Source organism: Xiphophorus maculatus, chromosome 20 (assembly GCF_002775205.1).
Source record: "Xiphophorus maculatus strain JP 163 A chromosome 20, X_maculatus-5.0-male, whole genome shotgun sequence".
Classification (NCBI taxonomy): Eukaryota; Metazoa; Chordata; class Actinopteri; order Cyprinodontiformes; family Poeciliidae; genus Xiphophorus; species Xiphophorus maculatus.
Window position 1 is genome coordinate 3,308,397 of NC_036462.1, and position 17,407 is coordinate 3,325,803.

Genomic DNA, 17,407 nt, shown 5'->3' on the forward strand with positions numbered 1-17,407 from the left:
CGCTGTTGAGGGTTGGAGACAATAAATGTGGGGAAATAACCTTCATTTCAGAAACTAATTTGATTATTTTGATCCTAAACTATTTAAAGGTGCTACTGTCACTTCCTTCAAGAATGTCTTCAAGACTCACCTCAGAAGAAAAAAACGACAAACTGCTCCATCTGATTTATTACTGTCAGTCTAAACTCACTTCTTCACTTTAGCTTATTTACCGTCCAAGAGCCTCAACTTTCTCTAAAAAATGCTGGTAAAACGAGACAAACTGGCTTCTACTACAGTTTATTGACCTGGAAGAACTGCGATAGTGAACTCTTATCATCTGAACGTTAAAATGCTTTGCTTAATTAAAAAAGTTTAAATATGAAAATTGACAAAAAATCTGCTTTAAAAAGAAAAGAAAATGGGGGGAACGCTGCTGTTGTTTCAGAACCTCTGAGTAGAAGTGGAGGACTTAGAAAAAGATTCGGATCCGAACTGTGATCCGGTTCAATTTAAATCCTTTGCGTCAGTTTCCAAGTAAAAACATTTTTCTGTTTGTTTTCAACTTAGAGATGAATTTCCGCAGAGATGGGAGATGAGATGGAGAGAAATGCGTGGCGCCCTCTTCTGGTCGGTCTGGGTGTTGAAAACGCGGCTGACAGCAGAACCAAACGGGCCAGTTTAAAGGAATGGAAACGAATCAAAAGCTACAAACTGTCTGAACAATTAGATCAAATATATCATTAATATAATGTATAGATTTTTAAAATGTTTCTCATAATTTTTATGATGTTTTTATCTTGTAACCAGGTTGCTATGTATTGCAAATTTTCTGCTCAGGTCCCTCTTGAAAATGAGATCTAGATCTCAATGGGGTTTACCTGATTAAATAAAGGAATAATATATTCAGATCCCCAAAGTTTATAATTTCATTCTAAACTAGTGGGAAAAAATATCTTTATTTTCCTGATTTATTTTATCTTCATCTTATTTGGATTTATAGCTTCTTTAAAATAAAATTGAATAAACAGAAACCAAACAAAACCTTTTCAAATCAAATTTCTGTTCTCCTTCATAATGATGCTGCACTGTTAGATGAGCTGCTGTATTTAATGCCAATAAAATACAATAAAGTTTCTTGTAATGTGAGAAAATAGAAAAAAATTGTAGGAGTATGAACTTTTGTCAAAATAACGCAGTAAAATAAAATAACATCTAACGTTGGATCTGCTTTTTCTTCTATGGAAAGACTAAATTGATAAATGCGCTGCTGGGTTTACTGGGCGCTGCTGGGTTTACTGGGCTATATTTGGGATATATTTGTATGAATGTCAAAGGTCAGTTTGTCCCTCCGTCTCTACATGGACACAGAGACGTCAGTAGCTGGACTGGAACCAGGATCAGCAGCCAGAGTTCAGTGAAGAGCTGCTGATGACGGAAACAGGAGAAGATGAAGACCGGATCAGTCCTTTGTTTCACTTCTTCTACTTCTCTTCCTCTCTCCTCCTTCTCTCCTCCTCCTGCAGCTCCTGCTGCTCCTTGGCATCCTCCTCCCTCAGCTTGTCCTCCACATCCTGCGGGATGTCCACCTCCATCAGGTTCTCCATGCCGTGCTGCGGCTCATCTCCGATCAGCACCTGGAAGGACAGAGACGCAAGACTGGACCAGCGGCTCCTACAGACTAGCGGCTGCTCAGATCAGCGGCTCCTACAGACTAGCGGCTGCTCAGACCCCAGCAGGTCAGAGTTTCTCACCTGGACCAGTTTCTCGCAGGCGGCGCCGACATGAACGTCCTTCTCCCAGCGGTGGAGTTCCCTCACAATGGGATAAACGTTTTTCTGTCGCAGCGTCAGGCGGCCGGCTTTAGTCGCTGTCAGCTGGGGGTGGAGCCGACCGTCAGGAAGTCTGAATGAAACCAGAGCTGTGTGTGTGTGTGTGTGGTACCAGTAGCAGGGTTTCCAGCAGCATCTTCCTGATGTCGGGGTCCGCTTCTCGCTGCTTGTCCTCTGGCAGATACTGCAGGTCCACAGGCAGACCTGAGCAACAGAACGAAGGATTATAATCTGTCCAGATTATTCTAATGATGCATTTGATGAGCATTTAATGGCGCTGAGTCATCTTGATTTTTCACCAGTTTTGGCCAAATATGTTTAGTTTTGGCCTCTAATCTCTGACCTTTGACCTAATCAGGGTGAAAAGGTTCCTGAATCAGGTCTGAGTTGAAGTTCTGCAGACGACCGAGCATAGAACCCTGGACTGGACTGGACAAGCTAAACACTCAGACAGACATTAACTCACCAGTTTAATAACGGGAAGAGAGAAACACTGAAACAGAATACTAGTGTATGCATCAATAAATTAAAACATCAACGAAAACAGCAACAGATGTTAAACAGAAATGTTACGTCTCTGTTGTGGCAAACACAACCCAAAGATTATTGCTAGAGAAGCTGGCTGTTAATGGAATGTTGAGTGGAAGGAAAAAGTGTGAAAGCAACAGGAAAAAGCAGTGTTACGTAGTGTTGACTGTAAAGTTGATCCAGGAGTAGGCCTGTTGCAATAAGCATTAAGCTGAAACTAATAAATTGGACGATTTATTATTCTTCTCTTATCTGTCTTTTTACCAAAACCAGGATGACTAAAGTGTTCAGTCTGGTGATTTGGTCTCAACTAAAACAATTCTGTTTTCAGAGACGTGACGGCCCCTGCTGTGCGGTCCTGTGTGTTCGCTATGTGGCCGGTAAATTGTTGCCGGTCAATTAAGGTTCTGGATTGTGGGAGGCGCTTCTGATGTCGTGGCCACCTGGGTTGCATAAAGGAGCCGTTCCACTCATGTGAGGCTGGCCGACACAAGAACCAGGCGCAGACGACCCGGAGATCCAGGCCCAGCCGAGATCCAGACTCGGAGGCGGCGCCGGCAGATCGCTTGGCACGTTGTGGGAGCTGAGACCTGTGGGGTCAACCGGGTCCATGACTGGGGAAGGACCAGGCTGAGGGAGCGCTGGGTTGCCAGGTCCTAACCTTAACCCTCCCTTAGACATCCGGTTGTTTTTAATAAATGCCTCTGAAGGGCTAAAAATGTTTCTGGTTGCCGTGTCGTCCATATGTTTTCCATCCGAGCCGGGCCGTAACAAGAGACTTGATAGGTCATTTTATTAACTGTTTCTGCTGTTTTGTTTATTTATTTTGGATATTTAAAATGTCTTCCAGTGTTAAACGTTCAGCAGAATTTAAATCTTATTAATCTGTGAGAAAGTATTCATGCATTATTATGTCATTACTGTTATACTGCTTGAAAATGGCCTCAAAACAACATTATCGTTTACAGCAATAATTACTGGGAGAATTCTGATGTGGTTTTAAAGGTTAAAGGCTAAAATGTGGATTACCCTTTAGCTTCACATAAAAATCAAGATTCTTATTTGCTACAAATGTCCAAAAAAAATTAGAATCAAATCAGGAGTTTGTAAATAACTCCCTCTTTTAATCGACAGAAACACAGCTTTAGTTTGACGTTTTCTTCCAAATGACTTAGAAATTAAATAATTTTCTAATTTCCTAGGAAATGACTGTTGGATTCTCATCAGCTGAAATGTTTCACTATTCAAGTATTTCACGTTTTAAACCCAACAACTGAAATAAATCATCTTTTCGATCATATCCTAATTATTTTAAGGTATTATTTTTGGACCTGCCTTCGTTCTCCTCCTCGGTGAGCTCCTCCGGGCCGGCCAGAGGCAGAAGCAGGAACGGCAGCACGTCCACGGCGTCGCTCAGCAGCCACGCGTGATGAGCTGCGGATCACAGCAGAAGGATGTCAGAGCTGGTTCTGGTTCCTCTTTCAGACTTAACCCGGATGGCGTTGGTAGTTTCTCACCGTGGTCGAAGCAGCAGTTCCTCAGCGTGCCGATGACGCCGCCCCTCCTCACCACCGACGCCTCGTACTGAGTGAACGGCAGCAAACGCTGGATCACACACCTGGAGCAGAAAAGATCTGAGAGTTTTAGTATGTAAAGAATAAATATCCAGATGAGAGGCCAAATGTTCTCAAAACTCGACTTCTAGCTCTGAACCTCACCTGTCCCGGTCCATCAAGAGGCTCCTGGCCTCGGGAAGCTGGGTCAGGTTGGACAGCAGGGGGCCCAGGTAGTGCAGCCTGGCCTTTCTATTGAAGCTTTCATTGCAGAAGATTTCCACCAGCTGGGCCAGACCGAGCTCCTCCTGCAGGACCTGAGAGAGCAACCAGCAGAGGCTTTAACCCGACAGGTGAGGAGGAACTTCATCCACCCGACAGGTGAGAGGAGCCCGATGTCTGCGCTGAACCCTGACAATCAACCAGCGGGGAACTGGCCGGGCGTACCTGGAAGACGGTCCTGCAGGTCTTATCATGGCGGCTCAGGTTGGACAGGACGGTGCTGATCTGATCAGAGAACAGAAACTCTGGATCCTGGAGGTTCTTCAACAGAACCGGAAGAACCTGAACCTCACAGACCAGAACCTGAGGAAAACACAGAGACCAGCAGGCCTTCAGAGGTCAGAGGTCAGAGCTGGTTCAAGTCTCCTGCCATTAAATATCCTGAATATTATTTCATCTTCAGGGTTCAGACTACTTCTAATTTAATGCAGCAAATTAACACCGAGTGTGTTTATTGGGATCCAACTCTGTCCATAAATTAATCTGAAATATTATTTTTATTAGTTATTATTACATTACATTATTATTATTTATTTATTTTTTTGTCAAGATGGCGCCGGCGCAGCTGGCTGCCTGCAGATGCAGCTCCCGTCGTGTTTGTCTGTGTATATTTGCTGTAACCGATTAAGGATCCGTGCTTGAAGAACCCATGAATCATCAGTTGGGCTTTCCACAATGGCTGGATGTGGTTCTGTCGATGTTCTCCGCGTTCTTCTGCTACTTTTTATACTCTTGGTTGCGGAGAACCTCGCCGAGCGGTGTAGCAGCATTGTTTGCTCGCGTGAACGGCTGATTGCGCTGTGTGGGCCTCTGCTGCTGCCCGGAGACGGGCCTGTGGTTCCGGAGGAGTTACGGAGGAGACGACGGGGCTGAGGGTCTGGAGTTAAACGGAGGTAGAAGAGGAGACGGCACAGGCCAGCGGTACCGGCGATTATTGTGGGGAACGTGAGGTCTTTGGGGAATAGGACAGACGAACTCACGGTGCTGGTTAGGACCCAGAAGGAGTACTGGGAGTGCAGTACCTTCTGCTTCATGGAAACCTGGCTGCACTCGCTTATTCCGGAATACAGCGTGGAGGTCCCTGGATTTTCCTTGGTGCGCGGGACAGGGACTTTTCCAAGAGTCGGAAGAAGAGGGGCGGCGGGATTGCAGTTTATGTGAGTGAGAGGTGGTGTAATCCCGGTCATGTTAACGTGAAGGAACAGATTTGTAGCCCGGACATTGAACTTCTGGCTGTGGGAATGCAGCCGTGCTATTTACCGAGGGAGTTTACGTCCGCCATTTTGATCGCTGTTTACATTCCCCCATCAGCTGATGCAGCGGTGGCCTGTGACGTCATCAGCTCTGACACAGCCAAACTCCAGACTCAACACCTGGACCTTGTTATTGTGTCTTGTCTCTATGCTGTAACTGCAAAGTAATTTCCCTGCTGGGATGAATAAAGTACTTCTATTCTATTCTATTCTATTAGCTAACTACGGCTTCGTTTTGTCCTTCACCTGCTGCTCACCTGGTGCAGAGTCTCATCAGCTGACAGATTGATCAGGATGTGGTAGCAGTCCTTCACTATGGCAACAGAGGGGTCGGAGGTCAGCGCAAACAGAGCAGCTAACAGGTCGGGTTTGGAGCGCAGGAACCGGCAGCCATCTCTGAAAGTAACAAACAGCGCTGGCGTTGATGCTCCTGAATCAATCAATGGTGACCCCTGACCTCTCCAGAGGTCAGTGCCCCACAAAGGTTATGATAGTTCACTAAAACTAACTAAATAGAAAACCTTTTTGTTAACTAAAGTAAAAAAAAACAGGAATTTATGGGAAAAAACTATAATTAACTAAGAATTTATCGTGTGTTTATAAAACTAACAAAAACATGCTCAATTTATAGATATAATATCCTTTTATTTTTGTGTTAATTAATCTATTTATTAGCATTTTGAACTCATGGCTACAGCAAAAATTTGGAATGAAACACCAAAGGCAATTGGTTGTTCAACAATGACTGAATACATTTTTTGAAAACTGTATTTTCTGTCGAGTATTCATCATCCAATCCATGTAGACATAATCACAATCCTTTGACCTTTTTGAATTCTGCACCTAAAAATTTACCAAAGTACAAAAAACTAAACGAATCACTATAACTAATAAAAACTAAACTCAAAGTAAACAATATTTAACTAATAAAAAGTAGCAAACACGTTCTAAAAACTAACCAGAACTAACCAAATTAGACAAACAAAAAAAATCACAATGAAATAAAACTAAACAATAATGAAAAGCCCAAAACCATTATAACCCGTCGGCTGACCCCGCCGCTCAGAGGTCACCTGCCCCACCTGCTTCCAGACAGCCCCAGGATGTACTTGGTGGCCTTCCCCTTCACGTCCGGCCGGGTGCTGGGCGTCAGGAAGGCCAGCAGCTCTGCAGCCTCAGCATCACTCAGCATCTTCTCAGCAAACCGTCTGATGGACAGAGACCAAACCACAGTCAACCCCACATAACTTCAAAAAATATAAAGATCAAACTACTTTTAGTACTTAGTAAATTACTGTTAACTACTGCAACTTCACTGAATCAAGAATAAACACGTTTTAACCAAAAATGCACCAGAAACACAGATCCACAGTTTATGTTGGAGTGAGACCTCTTGTTTCCACACCAGCTTTGTTGTTGAAATTAACATCCAAACCTCTAAATCGGTCTGTTTTGTGATTTAGAGACTGATTTAAATCTATTTTATTATTATATTTATTAGCATTTTTTATTTTCGGGTTTGTCTTTAAAAATACTAGATATCTAATTTTAAATTATTAAGTCAGATTTTTTTCCCTTCTATATAACTTAAAGATGCAGAACAATACAACAACTCACAAAGAAACAGAGAAATAAGACAATCTATAAAAATACAAAACAATACAGTGTAAAAATACAGAAACCATTACAAGAAAACTTTCAAATTCAATGGAAATTATTGTTATATTGGTAAAATGATTGGGGTTTTAACAAGTCTTAAAATTATTTTGTTTCACTTGCATTAAAAATGGAGGAAACTTTCTAAAAAAAATAGCACTTTTAATGAAAATAAAGCCAGGATTAAAATAGTTTATTACTGTAGCTTGATTTATCTGCTGCTAAAAGACCAATTCCTATTAAATCAAAACTTAAACATGGAAAATATATCTTATGATCCAGTTTTGAATAAAAAAAGATGTTTACTTGATTTTCATGAGTGAAGCTCAGCACTCCTACTCTATCGGACCGCTGTGGGTAAATATAAAAGAAATAAATAAAGTATATTGGTATTTGGTTCGTGTTTAATTTACACACAGCTCTATAATAGAATAATTACTCAGAATCTGCTATAATAACCGCTTCATCAGGTGATGTTTGGTCTGAGGAAACAGCTGATTGTCACATAGTTGATCATATTTGATCACGTTTTTGTTGATAAAGATTGAGACATGCAGATAAAATTAAATGTTTCAATAAAATTCACCTTAAACTCGCAGCAGGACTCCTCCTGTTCTCCTGCCTCAGCGTTTCTTTACAAAAACTCTTCCAGAATTAAACATCATGTGGAAGAAACCGCATGTGGACGAGGCAGCGCGAAACAACGCGTCACTTCCGGGTTCTTCTTCTTCTGGCGTTACATGGCAAATGGCAGACTAACTATGAGCTGTATGCCGCCACCATCTGGACTGGAGGATGAACAAGAAATTGGCAGAAAAACAAACGGGAAAACAATAATAAACTCACTAGAATATTTCGGATTTAAAAAAAAAGATTTGAGTAACTTCCGTGTTTTCTCTGCCGGTTTCATTAGATTACCAATTAGACCTCTACCGTCAACTAGTCCTGTGACTTATAGGCAGATTTTGATCTCATTTTCAGAAAATAAATCTCACATTTTATGCAAAAAGTTAAAGATTTAGGTAAGATTTACCAGGGTCCTGACTGTGTGAGATGGTTCCTAAATCTGCCATTTTTCAGCCTCCAAATGAAAACTGTTGCTCTGAACAAATCCACCTTAAAAGGGGACCAATGATGCTTTATTTTAAACAAATTAGGGTAGGTCTATCAGCTGTGCAAAACATGTTTGTTATATGTTTTGCTGCACAGAATCATTCTTAAATAATCAAAATTCACCTCAATTAAGTCCATTTTGAGCTCCTTTCAGAACGAACTGTTTTAGGGTTTCTGTCACTTTTATGCAAATAAGCTGCTGCTGGCCACGCCCCCAACTCCTTGTTTACACCTACTATACGTGAAAATGACTGTAAACCAGGGCTGGACGTTGACTGAAAAACTTATCACAAAATAAGCATTTTATACCAGTCTATATCAATAATTAGTTATTTTTTTTATTGTTTTAAATATTTACACTGTGAAGCTGGAGGCGGATCTTTCCTATTTCATCCACAATTTTCACTCCATGTTGTTTTTTTAAAATCAAATATAAGGCACACTGGCAAAACCTCAAACTGCTGCTGTGCAAGATACTAAAAAGCCTGTTGCTAGGTGACCAAAAAGTGAGCTAGTTGCTAGGTAACCAAAGAGTGAGCTAGTTGCTAGGTAACCAAAGAGTGAGTGAGTTAATGAATGCCACTAACTTTGCTTGGCTAACCTTGACAGGTTGAGCAGCTAGTCTTTGCTCTGCCTACATCTCCCAGAATGCTGTGCAGTTCTGTGTTGAAGTTCAGTGAATATTCTATCAGATGCATGATCCATTGATATTGATCATGTGTCTACCACAATATATTTTGCTATCGATTGTCCGACCCTATTGCCATCAGATATGCGATGGTACAGTGGTCCATCTTTGACCCAGTAGTGGAGAGTTCTGAACCACCAGGACGGCAGCAGCAGCGCTTTCTGAACCGAGTCAGTAACCAAACATTGCTTTTCTCCAGCAGCCATTGAACATCACATAAAACCAGTTGACAAGCTCCACTTGAGTTGCTAGGTAACAAGGCAGCGTCCGCCAACTGATAGTCGGGAGTTTTTTGAAACTGCTTGATTTCCAGACACATAAACTTACTTCCATAAATCAGTTGGACATTGTTGCTTCAGCTGCTACCAGCAAATGGAAGGACAAAAACATGCAAAAAGGACATTTTGTATAATAGGTAGAAAGTGAGAAAAAGTCCTGTTTATGTTTAACCTTCTAAACTATTTTATTGATATATTGAAAAAAATACATAAACATTTTTCATATCCTCAACAACAGCTGCATTGAAATGCTAATGACTGATTCCTGCAGCAGAGTAAACATCTGATTACAGGAACAGTTCAATTTTCTGAGTAATTCAGGCTCAACAAGTTTCACCGTAAAGAGGCTGCAGAGACTCGTCACTCTTCAGATATTTCAGAGATGTTCCTGCATGCAGAGCGAGGGGGGGGGGGGGGGGGGGGGGGGGCTCAGAAGAAACAGTCTGATCCCTCAACACACACTTTACTGACAGACAGGTTGCAATAATACTTCAAAACAGACAGAAAGCACAAAAATCAGCATCTGAAGACAGAAAGGTTTCAGCAGACGTCTGTGGTTTGAGAGCAGGAAGAGGGCGTGGCCTCACACTGGTCCATAAACTGGTAGAAGGGTTCATCAGGGTGTCGTCACCAACGCAGAGCAGAACACGTTTGGGTCGGTGAAGTAGAGCTGCACAGTCTTTATTTTACAGTCTGGAGTTGTTGTGACGAGGCGATCGGGGGAAGGCACGGTGGCATCTGATTGGTCGAGATCCGCCTGTCTCGATTGGCTCAGGGCGGGGCAATCCATCAGTCATCATCATCACCACCACCTCACTCTGACTTGTCCTTCCTCTTGGCGGTGAACGGCACTTTGTTGGCGACTGTAGAGCCCACGCTGGAGACGCCGCCGGCCACGGCGGAGACGCCGCCCTTCACCAGACCCACGCCCACCGACGGCACCGTGGTCACCGCCGACTTGGTGATCTCCAGGCTCTTCCCGCCCACCCAGGCGACTCCGCCCACCGCGGCGCCGACTACGCCCTTGGTGACGTTGAAGAGGCCGCCGGTGACCCGCCACACCATGCCGGGCGGAGCGACGGCGTGATCTTTACCGGGGTCTGGAACACAGATCAAACAAAGTTTGGATTTATTGCATCTGTGGCACACTTGCTGTACATATATTTACATATAAATACTGTTTCTGCATTCTTGAATCTTTGCAAGGACTGCTCTAAGCTGCTTTTATATTGACAGCATGTTATATTTTATTCTTATTTATCTACATTGCTACTCAGTGCTGGTTGTTGTGTGTCTTGTCTCTATGCTGCTGTAACTGCAAAGTAATTTCCCTGCTGGGATGAATAAAGTTATTCTATTCTATTCTATTTTTCCTATCGACCTGAATGAAGAACTTTTAATCCCACAATGTGTAAGAGAAACATAAATGAACAAAATGGCTCCTCCATATGAGACAGAGAAGGAAAATATATCAGACGATGTGGACAAGCTGCCTCCAACCTCATTCTCTGACATAGTTCACTATGAACAGGCACAGTCCACCATGGAGGAGCTTTGCAGCCTGAAATCCACGGACACATACAATCAATGTTAGAATGGATTTGTAAAAGACGTACAAACTCTTCATGTGAATAACAAAGTTCTGGTGACTGGCAGACTAAGTACATGTAGCAACATCCACATAAGCTACATGTCCATCACATGCTAGTTACTGGTATTACTGCAATAATACCAGTTTTATCTTAAATAAAGATAAGATATGTATCTTTATTTAAGATAAATATCACTGATATTTATCTTAATTTTACACAGAGGTGAGTGGAGTACTAAAAACTTGTCACTGAGTAATAGCTGTAATGTCCTTATATTGATTATAAGTTAGATATGAACAAGGCGAGATCAAGTTCTAAGCTGGTTCTTGTTTATTGTTGTCATAGCAACTTCACAGCAACTGCCTACCAAGATGGCGGTCAGTTACAAAGTTTCCGGAAGTATGATGTCAAATGAGAACTATGTGCAAACATCTCAGATTTGATTTGATTGCTTCCTGAGAGGCACTACAGTCATTTAAAGTCACTCTGGAGACCCTCAGGAGGCTGGGTCGCCATGGTGACCAAAAGGGGTCTGAATTGGTGCACAGGATGCTGCGACACAGACAGCTGCAGCTGCACACAAACACGAAACAACTGGTTCTGGAGTAGCAGCAGCAACATCCGAGCCTAGATTGCACCATGTTCCCCACCGATGTTCCAGCGATTAGACACGTCCCTCGGCTCAGCGCTTACCCTCTGGGGACTGGCTGTCGGCGGGCTCAGCTTCGTCCGAGGCCAGGCTGGTCCCGGGCTGCGGCTCCACGTTCACGCTGTTCACGTCCTGCGGAAAAACCTGAAGAGTCACCAGGAATTACAACATGATGGGAACATTAAACTGGGAACGTTAAACTACCTGCTCCACTCCTGATTTTTATTATAAAGACTAAAACTAAATTAATTAAAACAAGGAACTTGAGCTGCTGGATGGAAGGGTGGATGGATAAAAATAAAGTGGTCAATGCTGTTTAGAAATACTTTATTAAAAGAAGAACATTTGAGGGTAAAAAAGGGTTAAAATAAATTTGTCATTTTAATATTTATATGATCCGGTGTACTGGATGTGCTTGAGTGCAGCATAAGAGCAGCTGTAGGGAAATCCCCAGGCAGAGGAACAGAAAGTCTGCTGTAACATCTAGTGCAGAAACAATTAAACTGTATTTTTAAATAATTTTTGAATAATTTAGTAACCGATTAATCGTTTTAGACGATACAGACTCTTTCATTTGCTGACAGAACAACGCACTCAGCTTAGCAATAAAACCAAAACTGAAATAGAACAAATATTTTACGTTTAAAGATTAAAAACCTTTTTAGCCTGTAAATCTGTTCTAACCAGAACTCCTCTACTGGCAGTTTTAACTTGACATTTTGTAAAAGTCTCCTATTAATCACGTTTTGCTATTCAATTATTAATCAATAACTAATCACATGTTGATGGCAGAAGAATGTTTTAGCATCTTCAGCCATAAAAAAAGAAGTTCACTGACGGAATGCTGAAAATTTTTATTTTATTATTTAAAAAAGGAACTAAATTATTTATTTCTTTTAATATGTTTATAATATGTACAAAATAAGCTCAAGTGGTTAAATGAAAAATCAGATTTTTTAAATCTGATTAATAATCAATTACTTCAATAATTGTCAGCTGCAGCTCTAGTAGGATCTCATCAGCTGTGCAGCGTTTTGGACCGGTTGAACACTGGATTTGGACTCCAGAACCAGAAATGTTTACATTGTTTTGGGTCAATCAGTTCAGAGCAGAGCAGCTTTGGACCTTACACTGTTACAGAGTTCTGGTTCGGTCCATCTTCCTGTCCGCAGCTCAGGCACAGCTGGGAGACTTCTCTGGTTGTGTCCGGTGTCACTTTCTAAAGGTTCCCTACAGAACGTTGCAGTGAACACTTTAGTTCCTCATCTAAACATTCTGCATGAGTTCAGGAGGTAAACGGAGCTGGAGTCGTCTGGTACCGAACCAACTGGACCGGATATGGTCAGTGTGATTATCAATAAATAATACATCTGACAGAACTCTGATCCACAAACGCACAGCATTCTGGGAGATGTAGGCAGAGGAAAGGCTTCAGCTTCTCAGCTAACCTCTGATGGCGATCTGAGCTGAGCAGGTTACAGGCCTGTTATAATAACAAATGTTGCTGGACGATAAATTGTTCCAGAAGTTATTGTGATAAACGATAATATTGTTGTTTACAGACCATTTTCACGTGATATAATGACGGCATAATAATGCAAGAACACGTTCTCATAGATAAATAAGCTTTAAATTCTAACGAACATTTAAGACTGCAACTGGAAGACATTTTAAATATTCAAAATTAATAAACATAACAACATACACAACAAATAAAGTGAATTATGAAGTCTCAGTAAACAAAACTGTCCTTCAAAATAAGAGCTAGTTGAGACCAAAGACTGAAAACTTTTCGTCATCCAGTTTTGGTAAAAAGAGAGAATAATAAATTAAAACGTTACCATGCAATTAATTGATTTATTGATTATTTTGACAGTTCTAAAGATGGGTGGCATCAACTAACTCACACTCTTTGGTTACCTAGCAACAACTTGTAAGGTAACTTGCACAACAACAGTCTAAAGTTTTGCTACTGTGCCTAAAAACTACTTGAAATAATTATTATAATAAAAAATCAATGATGTGGAGTGAAAACTTTGGATAAAACAGGAACGGACATGCCACCAGCCTGGCAGTATTTCAGATACTTCAAGCAAAAAACTAATCAATAATGATCCATAGATTGATATGAAAAACTGCATGTGATAGTTTTACATGACAATAACAGATGTCAAACTGGGGGTTTGTGATGTTCTGGTTCAACTTTTCCTAACATGAACCAGGTTGGGTCCAACAGCCCAGCTGATGAAGGCTCAGCTTTCCCCTGGTCTCCCAACCCAACCCAACCCAACCCAAACCAAACCAAACCAAACCCAAACCCAAACCAAACCAAACCAAACCAAACCCAACCCCAACCCAAACCCAACCCAACCCAATCCCAACCCAACCCAAACCCAAACCCAAACCCAAACCCAAACCCAAACCAAACCCAAACCCAACCCAACCCAACCCAACCCAAACCAAACCAAACCCAAACCCAACCCAACCCAACCCAACCCAAACCCAACCCAACCCAACCCAACCAAACCCAAACCAAACCCGGCCTTTCTGACTGTTTAGCTTCCTGCTGAACTGTTTTCTTCGTGCCAAATGCAAACCAGACAGCAAGCTGACTTGTTATGAAACTCTGAATCTTGGGAAAAAGTCTCGGGAGGGTTGGGAAAGGCTGCGGCCTGCTGGTGTCTGATCATTCCTTCGATGGGAAGGAAAACCAGACACAGAGATCACTGTTGGAGCTCAGAGTCGTGTTTAAACATGTAATAATCTAACATGTTTTCAGCTCACTCTCTCTCTGGACGGGTCTGGTTGGCTGGTTTTTAATCACATTTAGTAAAAGACTCAGCATATTTTTGACTCGTTTTGGCTCCTGGTGTTCCCTGAATGCTCCATCTTGTTGGAGATGTGACACCATGATGTTAACTTCTTCACATTTCAGTGAAACAACATGAAGCTCTGAGCTTCACATCTCATTGTTGTGCTCTAATCTGAGCTTTTTCAGGAGATTTATCCTGAAAGCAGATTTTCTTCCCGTCTGTTTCCCTTGTGACCCACAGCTGCAGGTTTTTATCCTCCATCCAGGCAGTCAGGAGAAAAAACAACAACCTGGTGCCTCAGTTAGTTGGACCAGCTGCAGTTTCTGCTGCAGGGCTTTTAAATGTGAAAACAAGCTCTAACTGTGCTCCTGATCCACATCATCACTCCGGACCTCAGCAGCGCAGAGGAAAAACTTGGAGCAAGCTGCGCTTTAATGGGGATGCTGGTGCGTTCTTACCTTCACCATTGTTCCCAGTGCTTCTGGCTGGAACACCTGAGCCAGCAGCAGATTGAGAAACGGGCCTCGGTCTGAGTTTTGGAGAGGGAACCTGAACCCTGCAGCTGTCGGTCGGTCAGTCCGTCAGTCCGTCAGCCCTCCAAACAACCAACTTCTCCAGAGTTTCTGCAGACCCGCTGCTGCCGCTGCCGCTGCTCTTCTCTCTGCTGCTTCTGCCGACGTGGCGCCTTCACCAAGCACACGCACTCATGGACACGCAGACATCCCGCTGTCAAAGTACACGCAGCAACGCAGCGCACTTCCGGTGAAGACCTTCAAAGTAAAACTCCTCACTTTGACGAGCTGAGGATGGATGGATGCGCAAACTATGCTTGACAGCATGGGCGTAGGTTTGGGTATGGACGGCCGTGACATGTCACGACCAATATTCAAGGGATATAAAATAGTCCCGACCAATTTTTGCCATATTAATTAAAAAAACAAAATGTATTTTTTAACAAAAACAAAATAAATAAACGAAAATCTACATTGATTAGTTTAATATTTCAATATACTACACAGTGGTAGCATTCATTTTAAAATTCGCTGTTATGAACTATGACGACCCGCTATTGGCTCACAGGACGTGGATCTACGTTCTTTGATTGGCTGCACCAGGCGGCGGCCAGCTGGCCACACGCGGAACGGAAGCTTGGTCCACGGTGCTGACAGTGAACGGGTCTCCTTCTGAGTTTGACATTTATTATGAGTCTCCATGTCGCCACCAAAAAGAAAAAAGGACGACAGACATTAGAAGTTATTTCGCTACCTCGGCTGTAAGTACAGTGAGGGGACCCATAAGTTAGATATCTATCACGCAACGCATTTGTTGTAAAGTCCGGTGTTTAGTAAGGTCAGCACTGAATGTGAGGTAGATTAGGTCTGTTAATTATGTAATATTTTTTTTTACATAGGATGCTCAGACAGCAGAGCAGAACGATGGAGAGGTGGCTGCAGCTTCAGGGCTCCAGGTGTTGGATCTTTTTCCTGAAGTGCAAGAAGTCATTTTTTGTTCTTATCTGCAATTGTGTTTGTTGTATAATCAGAAGATCCAGAGGATATTTGTTTTGATCTGACTTGTAATGTTTGCTGAATTTTGAACAGGAAAAAGTAAAATGTTCTTGAACTGATCTGCTGAGTATGACTGTATCCAAGTTATGGTTATGGTTGGGGGAGGGGGTTATTAAGCCAATGTGGTGCCACCCCCCCGCCCCCCCACTGGTTAAAAATGGTCGGTGCGGGTGGGGGGCGGTTGGTCAGTAAGTTGTAAGGTCCCACCAAAACTTAGACCAGACCTACGCCCTTGCTTGACAATACCTCAAACACCAATTATAAGATCTTACAAAATAGCAAGAAAATCACTAAAAATACAATGAAAATAAAAAATGTTTGCGCTTCAATTGTTTCCTTCTAATTAAATTGTTTGTTGCGTTTCCATTAAAAATGCTCTGCTAAAGTAAAAAAACACAATTTCGCATTAAATATTAAATAAGAAACACCTCAAACTGAAACAAAATTCTGTTTGCTTTTTTATGACGGCATGTGTTATTTCCTCACATTTTTCTACTCATTAAAATTCAAGTGTTGCATCTTCAGAAACTTTACCTAATCCACCTAATAAATCAAAAATATGCAACTGTTTTAATCGTGTATTAAACTGCAACAGTTTTTCTGCGACGGCAGCTTCATATGTATTCAGTTTTCATATTAATCCTTCTTGGAGATTTATTGTGAAAACAGGAAGTAGGGTGTGGTGGTTGTTGACGCTCCAGCTCCGGATCCTGCATCAGCAGCTGCTTTTACTGCCTCGTTGTCTGAAGTTTAAGTTTCAAGTATTTTCTGTAGGTTCAACACAAAACATGGACTTTAACTCAGATCTGGTGGAAATATAGGCAGCAATAAAACCATAAAGTTGAAGTGAACGAAGGAGGAAGAGTCAAAGGTCAAGGGTCAAGGGGAAGGTTGTGATGTTGGCAGCAGACATGCTGTGTTTGGACCATCCTCCTGTTGATGACCCAGTTTTGGACGAAGCTTCAGCTGTCACACACTGCAGATCCACTCAGGTCCTGCAGCCCAAATCATCACTCATCCACCACCGTGCTTTAAAGTTGGTGTGTCTGCTGATCTGCTGTGTCCAATCTCCTCCATCCTGGTTCTGTCCGTCCTGGTTCTGCACATCCTGGTTCTGTCCATCCTAGTTCTGTCCATCCTGGTTCTGTCCATCCTGGTTCTGCACATCCTGGTTCTGTCCGTCCTGGTTCTGCACATCCTGGTTCTGTCCATCCTAGTTCTGTCCATCCTGGTTCTGCACATCCTGGTTCTGTCCGTCCTGGTTCTGCACATCCTGGTTCTGCACATCCTGGTTCTGTCCATCCTAGTTCTGTCCATCCTGGTTCTGCACATCCTGGTTCTGTCCATCCTAGTTCTGTCCATCCTGGTTCTGCACATCCTGGTTCTGTCCATCCTGGTTCTGTCCGTCCTGGTTCTGTCCATCCTAGTTCTGTCCATCCTGGTTCTGCACATCCTGGTTCTGTCCATCCTAGTTCTGTCCATCCTGGTTCTGTCCATCCTGGTTCTGTCTGTCCTGGTTCTGTCCGTTCTGGTTCTGTCCGTCTCATCTCCACTCTGGTCTCTTCTGTCCAGAGGACATTGTCCCAGAAGTCTTGTCCTTTATCCAGATGTTGCTCTGCTAAC

The 17,407-nt window shown here is 42.5% G+C and overlaps 2 protein-coding genes across 3 annotated transcripts; both read right to left on the reverse strand.

Moving 5' to 3' along the window:
* Positions 1-1,135: 1,135 nt before the first annotated feature.
* On the reverse strand, positions 1,136-7,808 carry hgh1 (HGH1 homolog). Its single transcript, XM_005808542.3, has 10 exons — positions 7,670-7,808; positions 6,510-6,635; positions 5,685-5,823; positions 4,340-4,477; positions 4,058-4,209; positions 3,857-3,957; positions 3,675-3,773; positions 1,924-2,015; positions 1,734-1,856; positions 1,136-1,616 (listed from the first exon to the last, which is right to left on the reverse strand). The coding sequence occupies exons 2-10, from the start codon at positions 6,617-6,619 to the stop codon at positions 1,464-1,466; spliced, it is 1,107 nt and encodes a 368-aa protein (XP_005808599.2). The 5' UTR covers positions 6,620-6,635; positions 7,670-7,808; the 3' UTR covers positions 1,136-1,463.
* Positions 7,809-9,317: 1,509 nt separating this feature from the next.
* On the reverse strand, positions 9,318-14,937 carry LOC102228910 (transmembrane protein 263-like). 2 transcript variants are annotated; one of them, XM_005808551.2, is made up of 3 exons: positions 14,675-14,937; positions 11,448-11,547; positions 9,318-10,262 (listed from the first exon to the last, which is right to left on the reverse strand). In XM_005808551.2, exons 1-3 carry the CDS (start codon positions 14,681-14,683, stop codon positions 9,976-9,978), a joined length of 396 nt encoding a protein of 131 aa, XP_005808608.1. In that variant the 5' UTR covers positions 14,684-14,937; the 3' UTR covers positions 9,318-9,975. The 2 variants fall into 2 exon arrangements, with proteins under 2 accessions (XP_005808608.1, XP_023209246.1); XM_023353478.1 differs by having other exon boundaries at positions 9,323-10,262; positions 11,448-11,535; positions 14,675-14,935.
* Between the last annotated feature and the right edge of the window lie 2,470 nt (positions 14,938-17,407).